Below are 12,089 nucleotides of genomic sequence, written 5' to 3'. Positions count from 1 at the left end.
GGTTGGGGCGGTAGTTTAATTACGTGCCCGGGAATTGCGACGGTTCGGACTCTGGCTTTGGGGCGTATTTTAAAAAGGAAAAAGTGCTGCTGCCGTGGAGTGGGGCTGGTGGAGGGTGAGGTGAATACGCCGATTTGAAACCCAAGGACAGTAAACGCTCCGTCTCCCCCAGCGACGCTCTCCCGCGGGCCCGGCAGTCGCCTCGGGAGCCCGCGGAGAACATGGCGGCGCCCAGAGCCCGGGGCTGCGGCCTGTCAGGCCTGCTCCCGGCGCAGACCTCGCTGGAGTACGCCCTGCTCGACGCCGTCACCCAGCAGGAGAAGGACAGCCTGGTCTACCAGTATGTGCAGAAGGTGGACGGCTGGGAGCAGGACTTGTCAGTGCCCGACTTTCCGGAAGGTGAGGGGCTGGCTTCGGGGTGGGGAGCCCTCCTGGGACCTCCCCTTCCTCGGGGACCGCGCCCTCCCCTGAATCGGTGGGCGAGGCGGGGTTGTGTCGCCTCGCGGGGCCTTCGCCCGACCTGAGCCGCGGCTCGCGCGCTCTGCAGTTCCCAGGTGTCCCCAAGTGGCGACAGATGGTGGGTTTCTGGAGAGCGGACACCTGCATGTTTGTTTCGTATCCTGAGTCCTGCTCGGGCCTGGTAGTAACTAAGTAAACACTTTGTAAATGTTTTAGTGGCCCTGGTTGGCAGTGATCGAAATGTCCACGCAACCCTCTCTCCTATCAGTTCAGTTCCCCAGCGTCGTCGTCTTTTTCCATCGTCCTACTGACATCTATTGATAACTTTTTATGTGCCACACACAGTTCTAAACACTTCAAGAGATATTATCTTATTTAATCCTCTCAACAACCCAGTGAGGTGCTCTTTTTATTCCCATTTTACATTTGAGGAAACTGAGGCACAGGGTGGTTAAGTAACTTGCCCGGGGCTTCACAGCCAATAACTGCTAGAGTTGGATTATACAGACCCTAGATTTCCTGATTTCTTAGCCGTGCTTCATTTCTCTGTTCAAAATGGTAAAACTTCTAATTTTGAAAATCTGGATCAATTATAACCTATCTCCAGGGCTTGAATCCCTGCTGGGTGAGCGTTTGGAATGTGAGGGAATAGATATTCCCAGCAGGGGTTTTGGGGAAGCACATCTTGCCATAATAAATGCAAATGTATTATATTATGCCTTCTTTGGATGTGAGTGGTGTTGTTTTGCCTGGTGGTGTTGGCATGTGTCCTGGCATGTGAAACTACATGTATAGTTAATTGGTTGGATATGGCAGGGTTCAGTTATCTCATGGGAGGTAAATTGGAACCTGTCTGTGACAACAGAGTCTTGGGTGTCTTTCCAAGTCTTTTACACCTGCTTTGAGAAGTGCTTATTTTTTCCCTTCTTAATCTTACACTGGATTTGAAATATTTGTGGAATTCTTACAAAAGAATTGGGTGCATAAATGCTTATCCCACCAAAAAACTTTAAAATATCATGTGCATATATACAAATATATAAATTTTTTTTAAAGTTTTGCAAGAAGGTAGTTATATAGTAAATACACTTATAAATAAGTGGGCTATCAGCTAGAATTAGAGGGAGTGTTTTTGTTTTCTAGTGGTTGTATTTATAGCGAGTGTATTTTATTACAATGAGATTTGACCTCTGACTTGTAAGTAATACATACAGTAAAATATTCAGGCTTTGTATTTGACATAGTTTGATTTTCTACTGGACCTGCTTACTGAAGACAGAATGCTAAAAATGAGTATTTTCTTGATTTCTTTACCAGTAAGCTATAATGAAGAAGTCGCAAACATATAACTTTATCTTGAAACCTGTATGCTTTGTTCATTTCTTAGAAGAAACACATGTTTATGGGAGGCAGTGTAGTATAATGTGTAGATTCAGATCTGGAATTAAATCCCTGTTATTCCATTTGTTGGCTGTGTGATTCTGAGCAAGTTACTTTACTTCTGCAGCCCTACATTTCTTGCTTATAAAATGGAACTAGTATTTACCTTTCAGAGTTGCTGTGTGGATTGAAGGTAATATATGTAAAATTCTTAATTCATAGGAAAGCTTACTGAATGTTAGCAGCTTTTTTATTGTATTCATTGTAATTATTATTATAAAATATATTTTATAATATATAAATATAATATGTATTATATATAATATATATGTAAAAATATAAATATATATTTAAAAACATATATATTTATATAACATATAAATATAATTTATAGCCTGGTAAGTACCTAACACAATAACTGAAGAGTTATTCTTTCCACCCCTCCAAGTTTAAGTCACTGTTGACTATTTACAAAAAAGTCATAAAGGACAGATTCATCAATATTTTGCAGGTAGGATATGAAATATACATTAGTTAGTGTAAAGTTCTATATGATCACTTGATCTGGTATATAATTAACATTTTATCAAATGGGTAATTAAGAGGTTACTGAATCTTGAAACCTCACTAGTTTGGACTAATTGGCAGAAATACTAGTTTGATCTGCAGGGTTTTTTCCTAGAATTTTGTTATAATTGAGAAACTCCAGTTACTCTTGCTGGTCATTAGCTGTTACTATTTACTTGTTCCACCCAATTTTGGCTTTTAGTTGGCAAACAGTAATTTCTAAATACCTGCTTCAAGGTATAAATAATAGTTTTAATAGCTGCATTTATTTACTTATAAACAAACTTATCTTTATTTTCTTAAATTGTTTAAATAGGGATGCTGTGCTTTTAATATTAGTGTAACAAAATCTTCACAGTACAGAGTTAAAATTTTGAATCATAGTCAGGTATTTATAAGTTTTGATTTATAAAAATACAGATTAATTAGATTCTGTTTTTGTTTTCTTTGGAGGAAAGGGAACACATTCTTCATCAATATTAGTGTTGCCTCCATGAAATCTATAGCAATCATAGTATAGTTTGCTTAACTTTACATTTAAAATATTTTGTATTTTAATTGGGTCTTAGCTTCTCTTGTATGAAATTCGCTTAGGCATTTTGTATGCCTATCCTTACATACATTTTGCTCCTTTTTGATATTTAGTAATGTCTTTCTAATTTTAAGCTTGACTTTCATTCTTAATAGCCCTTTCATACCTAATTATTTATGCAATCAAATTCTCTCAATATATGTTATTTCCTCAGAGTTTTTTTGCGCAGGTGTGTTGCTCTTGCCAACTTTTACAGACTATTATACTATTTCTGAAAGAATTTAGTAGCTCTTTCTTGCTATTTTTGCAGACTGCATCATAATAGCAGCTTCCCCCACCTGCTCCACCCCTCTGGCTTCCCTACCTCTGCCCGCGTAGACTTCTTTCTTTTCTCTTTGGGCCTTTAATTTCAACAAATTTGCCTTCTTGGTCTTTTCTTTCAAATCGCAAATACCTGTTTTGTCACAGTCATGAAGATACATCATATCTTTTATTTCTTTTATTTATTGATAGAAAAGGGTTGTTTTTAATAAACAGAAAAATTAATTCAACTGCCACAGCCTTTATATAATGCCAGCATCTCTTAATGTGTTTTGACTATTTACACTAGTCATAGAAAAAAGGAAGGCTCACATTTTAATGTAACGTTTTAAATAAAATTTTCTTTGTCTTTTCCTTTAATCATTGTAATTTATTTTGTGTAAATTTCAGGATTAGAATGGCTGAACACCGAAGAGCCTATGTCTGTCTATAAGGATCTATGTGGAAAAGTGGTCGTCCTTGATTTCTTCACCTACTGCTGCATAAACTGTCTTCACCTATTGCCTGATCTCCATGCATTAGAACACACATACTCTGATAAAGGTATCTGCTCTTTAATTAGTTTCTAGCAGACTGTCCTGGCGTAGGCACTAGAAGAGTAGCTGACTCATTTGCTCATAGGAGAATAAAAATTTGGCAAGACTTCAGTGATTCTAAAAGTAATCCCTAATCTATGAATTAAGGACTCTGTGTGCCTTTTCATGAAGGGTTAAGCTTAGTGATAATGATTTGCCTATTGAAAGAATCAGCATTTAGTGTATGGTTTTTCTCTGAGGATAAGGGCAAAATTTAACTTTTTTCATGATTAGGTATTTAAAAAGGTCTTTTTGTATGTCTAGGCTTACCTAAATTTGTTCTGTGAAAAAAATGAAGCGTATGACATTAATTTTATGCTCTTCTCACTGTGATGTAAAGGTTTAAAGTTTTTATTAGGAAATGTGATTAGGCGTCCATTAATATCAAATGACATCAGCTACAGTGGAATGTAAAATGTTATAACAGATACTCTTTCTTTGACTTTGCTTCATTAAAAAATGATTTATTGCAGCTAATGTTTTTCAGAGCACACTAGGAAATCCTTTTTGATAGTATGACAAATTCTGAAGATGTAAGATTATACTTATTATTTTCTCTAGAAATTTGAAAAATTATCAGATCTTTTTGTCTTATATACTTCTTTCTAAAAGGAGAGTACAGGGTAAATGAAATTAATTAATATTTCCATTTAATTAGGTTTAAATGAATTGAAGCTCTACTCTTTGGATAAAAAAGAGATGGGATCACTGATTTGTGAGAGTAAAAATGGAAGTAGACTATACATGTACAAAAATTAAGGATATCTTGAAACTTAGTTTTAAAAAGGAAGTGATAGATAAAATCTTCAGTGCAAGTGGAATGTCAGATGATGCTTTTAAGTTGTAATAGATTGTGTCTTAAAATTATCAATCAAAAGATTTATCAAGAACTCAAATATTCCCAGTAGCTAAATCATGTTTTCAAAAATTTGTATGGATTTAAGAAATATGAGTATCTTATTATCTCCTAGGATTTGGATGCCAGTGTTTCTTGTTCAAGCCATCACATTTATTGAACATGTATTATATACAGGGTACTCTGCTAACTGCTGAGGAAATATTTAACAAAGTTGAATAAAAAAAGCATTATGGAACCTGAGGAAAGGAGTACTCATTTTGCCTAGAAACATTGGAAAAAATTTCTCAGAGAAGCAGACAATTGAGCTAGAACTTGAAAAATGAGCAGGAGTGCAGCTGAAAATGAAAATGAGGCAGAAGGGATACTCCTGGCTGAGGAAGCATCAGGTAAACAAGCATGGAAGCACAGAAGAGTAGGATTCTTGCTCCAGGAACAGGTAAATAATTTAGTGTGGCAAGATTGTAAGGGCTCATGATAAGAGTAAAAGGAGAGAAAGGTAGGTTAGGTTAGGACTACATTGTCAAGTGCATTGTATAACATTTTTAATAGTTTAGACTTCATCTTCCATTGAGGATACAGGGATGTTGAAGGTTGTTTTTGATTTGATTTGTTTGTTTTTTAATAGGATGCTGATATTTGTGTCTTAGAAAGTCATTACATACCGGATTAAGAATCTCACAGTTAACCATTTCCATACCATACCGTTTAGATAACCCCTAAAGGACTGTTAACTTAATTGCTTAACCCCATACCTGAAGCAAATTCAGTGACTTCCTAGAATGGATCCTTGTCCTCTCCGACCAATTTACTGGGAACATTCTTTTTATAACACATTGTGACAGAAAATGAAAAATATTTTTACATACAAATACACTTCTGAAAAGTAAAAGACTTTGTAAGTGGAGAGAGAATTCTAGGAAGATAGAAGAGTAGAAAACAACAGGAATCTGTCCCCACCTAGCCAACAGTTACACTAACAGAATCTGATGTAATAGGTTTGGAACTCTGGAGTCTATGGAAGGCTTGCAACGTGCAGGGGAAGGCTTAGACTGTAAAATGTGGTTAATTTCAGCTCTCAACACAGTAGTAGCTATTCATCTCCCAGCTCTAGCTCCATGGCAGGCAGCTGTGCACATGTTCCTAGAGCAGTTTGCACATATCTTGCAGGAGCCATGGTGGGCAAAAAAGACCTTATCTTCTAAATATCAGAGATTTGTGCTCTGATCTCTGGTTGCTCCTTTTGATTAGAGAGGTGCAGACAAAGAGGCAGTGGCCATTGTTGTTGCATCTTCTCACAGTGCTGCAAGCCTCTCTCCATCTGGCTGAAGTGACTTTGAAGGAATTTCGAGGGCTAGTATCCTTTTCCCCCCTTTATTTTCTCTTTTTCCTCTTATGGGAGCTAGATGTTGAATGGTACATTCGGTAGCAACTGGATATACGGAGAAACTTAGTTACCACCTAGGGGAAGGCACAGTCTCAGAAAAGATCTGAAAAGACCTTAAGTTTGCACCTCACGGTGATCCTTGGCACAGAGATACCACAACAATAAAAAACAAACAAACGAACAAAATCCAGCAAACCCTAGGGAAGGGAGAGAATTTGATTTCCAGGGTTACCATATTATTAGATGCAAATGTCCAGTTTTTAATGAAAAATCACAAGGCACACAAAAAAACAGGAAAACGTGGCTCACGCTTTCAAAGGGAAAAAATAAAAGGGAAAAAATAAACAGAAACAGTCCCTGAAAAAGACTTGATGGCAGATCTAGGATACAAAGGCTTTACAGCAATTGTCTTACAGATGCTCAAAGAACTAAACAGTGTATGAACAAAATGGAATAACAGTAAAGAGAGAGAATGTCTAAAAAGAAGCCAAAACCAAGTTCTGGAACTGACACTAACTGAAATGAGAAATTCACTGCAAATGCTCCTTGACTTATGAAATAGGTGAATCTCAATAAACCCATTAACCCATTGTAGGTTGAAAACATCCTAAGTTGGAAGTGCATTTAATGCTGGCAACACAGCGGACAGTCCCCGACTTATGATGATTTGATTTATAGTTTTTCAACTTTATGGTGGTACAAAAAAGCAATACACATTCAGTAGAAACTGTAACCATTTTGTAAGTTGTAAGGAGCTCCTCAACTTAAAATGGATTGGGATTACGTCCCAATCCATTGGGACGATTATAAATTATCCAATGGATTGGGATTACGTCCCAATCCATTGGATAATTTATAATGGATGGGATTACATCTGGATAAATCTGTCATAAAGTTGAAAAATTATAAGTAAAACCATCATAAGTCAGGGACTGTAGAGAGACTGAAAGGCACATTTGAACAGGTAGAAAAAAGAATTAGCAAATTTACAAAAGGATTGAGTCAGAAACAAACAGAAAAAAGAAGAAAAGTGAACGGAGCTTAGGGAACCTGTGAAACACCATCAACTTAACACAAAAAGACAGTAATGCAAGAAATAAGGGACAAAAAAGCTCTAAGGCATGTAGAAAACAAAATAACAGAAGTCTTTTTTTAATCAGTAATTACATTAAATATAAATGGATTAAGCTCTCCAATCAAAAGGCAGAGATTGGCAGAATGGATAAAGAACATGATCCAACTATATGTTGCTTACAAGAGACTCACTTTAGATCCAAGGACATAAATAGATTAAAAGTAAAAGAGAAAAGGATATTTTATGTAAATAGTAGCCAAAAGAGAGCAACTATATTAATATCAGACAAAATGGACTTTAAATCACAAATGGTCAAACATTATATATTAATAAAAAGTTTAGTATATCAAGAAGATAAAACAATTATAAACACTTAGGCACTTAATAAGAGACAATCAAAATATATGAAATAAGAATTGAGGAGAGACATGGACAGTGCTACAATAGTAGTTGGAGAATTCAATATCCAACATATACAGACCACTCTACCCCAAAATAGGACATATACATTCTTTTCAAGTGCATATGGGACATTTTCCAGGATAGACCATATGTTGGGCCATAAACTAAGTCACAACAGACTTAAGATAGATATTATACAAAGTGTCTTTTCCAGTCACATGGGATGAAGTTAGAAATCAATAACAGGGCTGGGCGTGGTGGCTCACGCCTGTAATCCTAGCACTCTGGGAGGCCAAGGTGGGTGGATTGCTTGAGGTCAGGAGTTCAAAACCAGCCTGAGCAAGAGCGAGGCCCTGTCTCTACTATAAATAGAAACTAATTGGCCAACTAATACATATAGAAAAACTTAGCCAGGCATGGTGGCCCATGCCTGTAGTCCCAGCTACTCAGGAGGCTGAGGTAGAAGGACTGCTTGAGCCCAGGAGTTTGAGGTTGCTGTGAGCTAGGCTGATGCCATGGCACTCACTCTAGCCTGGGCAACAAAGCGAGACTCTGTCTCAAAAAAAAAAAAAACCCAAAATCAATAACAGAAGGAAAACTGGAAAATTCAGAAATTTGTGGTAATTAAAACAACACACTCTTAAACAATCAGTGGACCTAAGAAGAAATCACAAGGGTAATTAGAAAATACTTAGAGATGAATGAAGAGGAAAACACAACATGTCAAAACTTACGGCAAATGGTGAAAACAGTGCTAATGGGGAATTTATAATTATAAATACTTAACATTAAAAAACAAAAAAATAGGCCTGGCAAGGTTGCTTGTGCCAATAATGCCAGCACTTTGGGAGGCTGAGGTGGGAAGTTCCCTTGAGGCCAGGAGTTCCAAGACCAGCCTGGGCAACATAGCAAGATCCTGTCTCTAAAAATATTTAAAAAATTTAAAAAATAAGAAATATTTCAAGTCAACAACCTAACTTTATAACTCAAAGAACTAGAAAAAGAAGAATAAAGTAAACCCAAAGCTAACAGAGGGAAGAAAATAAATATTCAAGCAGAGAAGCAAAATAGATAATAGAAAAATAATAGAGACAATTAGTGAAACCAAAAGTTTGTTCTTCAAAAATACCAACATAATTGACATACCTTTACCTAGATGTACTAATAAAAAAAGAAGATTCAAATTATTAATATCAGGAATGAAAGTACAGACATTACTACTGATTATATAGAAATAAGGATAAGAGAGCACTCTGAACATTTTTATACCATCAAATTGGATAACCAGGTGAAATAGACAAATTCCTAAAAACACAAAACCTACCAAGACTAAACCATGAAGAAATAGTAAATCTACATAGACCTATATTTAATAGCATTATTCACAATAGCCAAAATACGGAAGCAACTCAAGTATTCTTCGACAGATGATGGGTAAGGAAAATGTGGTATGCACATACAATGGAATATTAAAAAGAGAGGAAATTCTGACAACATGGATTAACTTTGAGGATATTATGCTAAGTGAAATAAGCCAGTCACAAAAATTCAAATGCTGTATGATTCCACTTACATGAAGTACTTAGAGTAGTCCAAATCATAGAGACAGAAAGTAAAATAGTAGTTGCCAGGGGCTGGGGAGCTGTTGTTCAGTGGGTTCAGTGTCAGTTTTGCAAGGTGAAAAGAGTTCTAAAGATGGAGGATGGCGATGGTTGCACAGCACTATGAATGTGTACTTAATACCATGAACTGTATACTTACAAGTGATTAAAATAGTAAATGTAATGGAAAGAAAACTAGAACAACACAAAAATGGGGTTTTAACCCTTATTTTTAAAATTAATATTAAAAGGGCAATATTATGCCCCATTGGAAGGGGTACAGTCAGTGGTGTGTTGGAGCTGCTCCTAAAAGCTGGTGAGAACTATTTGTTAAGTAAGAAATTTTATGAGCCAATTGTAAGCTTGAAATCAGCCACAGTGGGAGTATTTATACTATAGATGTCAACAAATGCTACAAACCAGGGTGTTTTTTAAAAATTGCTTTTGGCCCTCTTTTATCTTTGTGGGAATAAAAGAGCTGGTTTACTAGGATATCACTGGGTATGATTTGTTACCCAAATAGCTCATTTGTTGGGGTGGGAAAATACTGACTAATTTGTTTTCTTATATTTGGCTGTTAGAATACTATTTGTGGAGTAAATTTTTAAGCATTAAAAAAATACTTAAGTGGTCTCAACATTGTAATTTCAAAGAAATATTACTTCAATAATGTGCTACTATATAAAAATCCAGGTAACTTAAAAGATTTTTATATGGATCAGAAAATAAGTTCAATTCATATTCATAACAGCAGACATATCCAGATATGATCACATAATAATTCAGTAAGCTGTCACTAAATTAAATTTTCTTTCTTATAGTTATATTGTCTTCCCTCATTACTATTTTATATATTTCTGAGCATATCTGCAGCAATGCTATTTATGTTCTTGAAGCAACATTTGGCAGTGTATTTTAAATTCCATGGACTGTTCAGTTCATTTTACCAGAAAGCTAAAAGTGATCCACAGAGTGAGGAAGTGCTTATTAATTCAAAACACTTTGGAAGAGACCCAATTTAATAATCAATCTGCTTCCTCTGTACATCTTCTAAACTCCATTTTATAATAGGGCGCAGTATCAATTTCCCAGTGGCATATGAGAAATGACAAATGCCAATGAGTTTTAAAGCAAAGAGTAAAAGATACTTAATAGTAATGACTTATTCTGATGTTTAAACATTTTTAAAGAATGTATCTTTGCCCTAAGGTTGTTATTAATTCATAATAATTTAGCACATATATATTAAACTGACAGGTACCTTAGTGGTATTTTTCCCTTTTCTACTTGAGAGTTTCTAAGTTGTTTTTTTGGGTTTTTTTTTTACCTTTTTATGCTGTATATATTAATCATATGTTATATAATACTCAAATTTAGCACAATGGCCATTACATGAGGAAAAGCATTCTTATTTTATAAGAAAATATCTATTAGGAAAACTTTGCATATTTTAACATGTGATTTCTAGGTTTATGCTGATATATAAATCAGGCTTTAGAAAATCTGAATTTCATATTACTACTAAGTGCTAGTATTCTTATTAGGTAGTATATACCTTTTTAAACATTTTATTAAAAATTAGGAGATTGCATTTCTAATTTTATAGTGAAACTGAGCCTTTAAATGAGTCAATGTAATTTCACTTTGTGTCATGGTTCCCCAAACCATCCCCAGATTCAGTAATTCAGTAGGAGGACTCATGGCTATACTTTATTACAGTGAAGAGATACAAAACAGAATCAGGAAAGGGAAAAGATGCATGAGGCTAAGTTCAGGGGAGACCAAGTACAAGATTCTAGAGTATTCTCTCAGTGGAGTCAACCTAAGATGTGCTAAATTCCCCCAGCAAGGAATTGTGGCAGTACCTTTGAGATGTCCACCAGGGAAACTCATTTGAGGCTCAGTGCCCAAAGTTTTTATTGGGGACTGTTTACATAGGCAGCTTCTGCCTGTTGGCGTGTTCCAAAATTTTAGATGCCCAGAAGGAAAGCAGGTGTTCAGCATAAACTGTATTGTTTTTACAAACAGGTTAGGTATAGTGAGCTACTTTACCAATTTGGGGAATGGTGAAAACCCTCCTGAAACCTAAGTTCCCAGATGCCAGGCAAGAGCCAATCTTGTTTGCAGGCCTTTCAAAGGATAGCAATTGAGCTTGCTCGGTTAACTTTTATGTACACATTTTATATTTTCCTTTTACAGCAGTTCATCTATTTATTCTGTGTTCTTAAATAAAGTACTACGAAAATATTGGCCAATTTACGGCAGATTTTCAGGATGTTTAGTGTGGATAACAGCATGACATCAATTTTTGGTTGGCTTTCAGATTTGCTTCTGATCTCTGCTTCAATTTAGTGTTGAGTTATTTTGATTCTTTTAGTTTATGTTTCCGTTGTTCTTAGTATAAAAACTAACATTCTACCTCTCCATTTTTTCCATAGCCTCCTCCTCCCTCAAGGCTGTTCTAGTTTCCTTGGCTTTCCTTCACTTCCTCAATATCATTATTTCTCTGGCTTTCACACCTTGACACATAGTGTTTCCTCTGCCTAGAATGACCTTCTCATCCTTTTTGTCCAGTACAGTCATGCTTGCCTTTTAGATCCCAGAATGTCTCAGTTTGCAGGGTGTTTTAAAACATTTTTGAAAGTGCCTCAAATATTCTGTTCTCAATCCTTGTATATTGGCTGTGATTAAACTACATTTTCCACTATAGTATATACAATTGCAATTGAATATAGTTGAATCTAAATATGTATACCTCTAAAAAAATAAGTCCTTTCAAGCTTTTAAAATTATTTATTTAAAAAAGTTATTTTATTACTAATATTTTAGAAGCAATTAAATTTTTGATACGGTTTCTCCTTCCCTCATTCCCTTTCTTCCTCCTCCATCTCTCCTTCTTTCTTCTTTCCCTTTCCTTCCTTCCATATTTTCTTT

The 12,089-nt window shown here is 35.8% G+C and overlaps 1 protein-coding gene across 1 annotated transcript in view; it reads left to right on the top strand.

Moving 5' to 3' along the window:
- Positions 1 to 2: 2 nt before the first annotated feature.
- NHLRC2 (NHL repeat containing 2) overlaps positions 3 to 12,089 on the top strand; it is a 58,505-nt gene continuing 46,418 nt past the window's right edge. The window contains exons 1-2 of the mRNA XM_012772368.2: positions 3 to 399; positions 3,650 to 3,802. Of these exons, the coding sequence (XP_012627822.1) occupies positions 222 to 399; positions 3,650 to 3,802 (331 nt within the window). The 5' untranslated portion in view covers positions 3 to 221. The remainder of the gene's footprint in view (positions 400 to 3,649; positions 3,803 to 12,089) is intronic.

Source organism: Microcebus murinus, chromosome 14, assembly GCF_040939455.1.
Source record: "Microcebus murinus isolate Inina chromosome 14, M.murinus_Inina_mat1.0, whole genome shotgun sequence".
NCBI lineage: Eukaryota > Metazoa > Chordata > Mammalia > Primates > Cheirogaleidae > Microcebus > Microcebus murinus.
The sequence above is the reverse complement of the archived record's forward strand: the minus strand, read 5'-3'. Positions and strand labels throughout refer to the sequence as shown.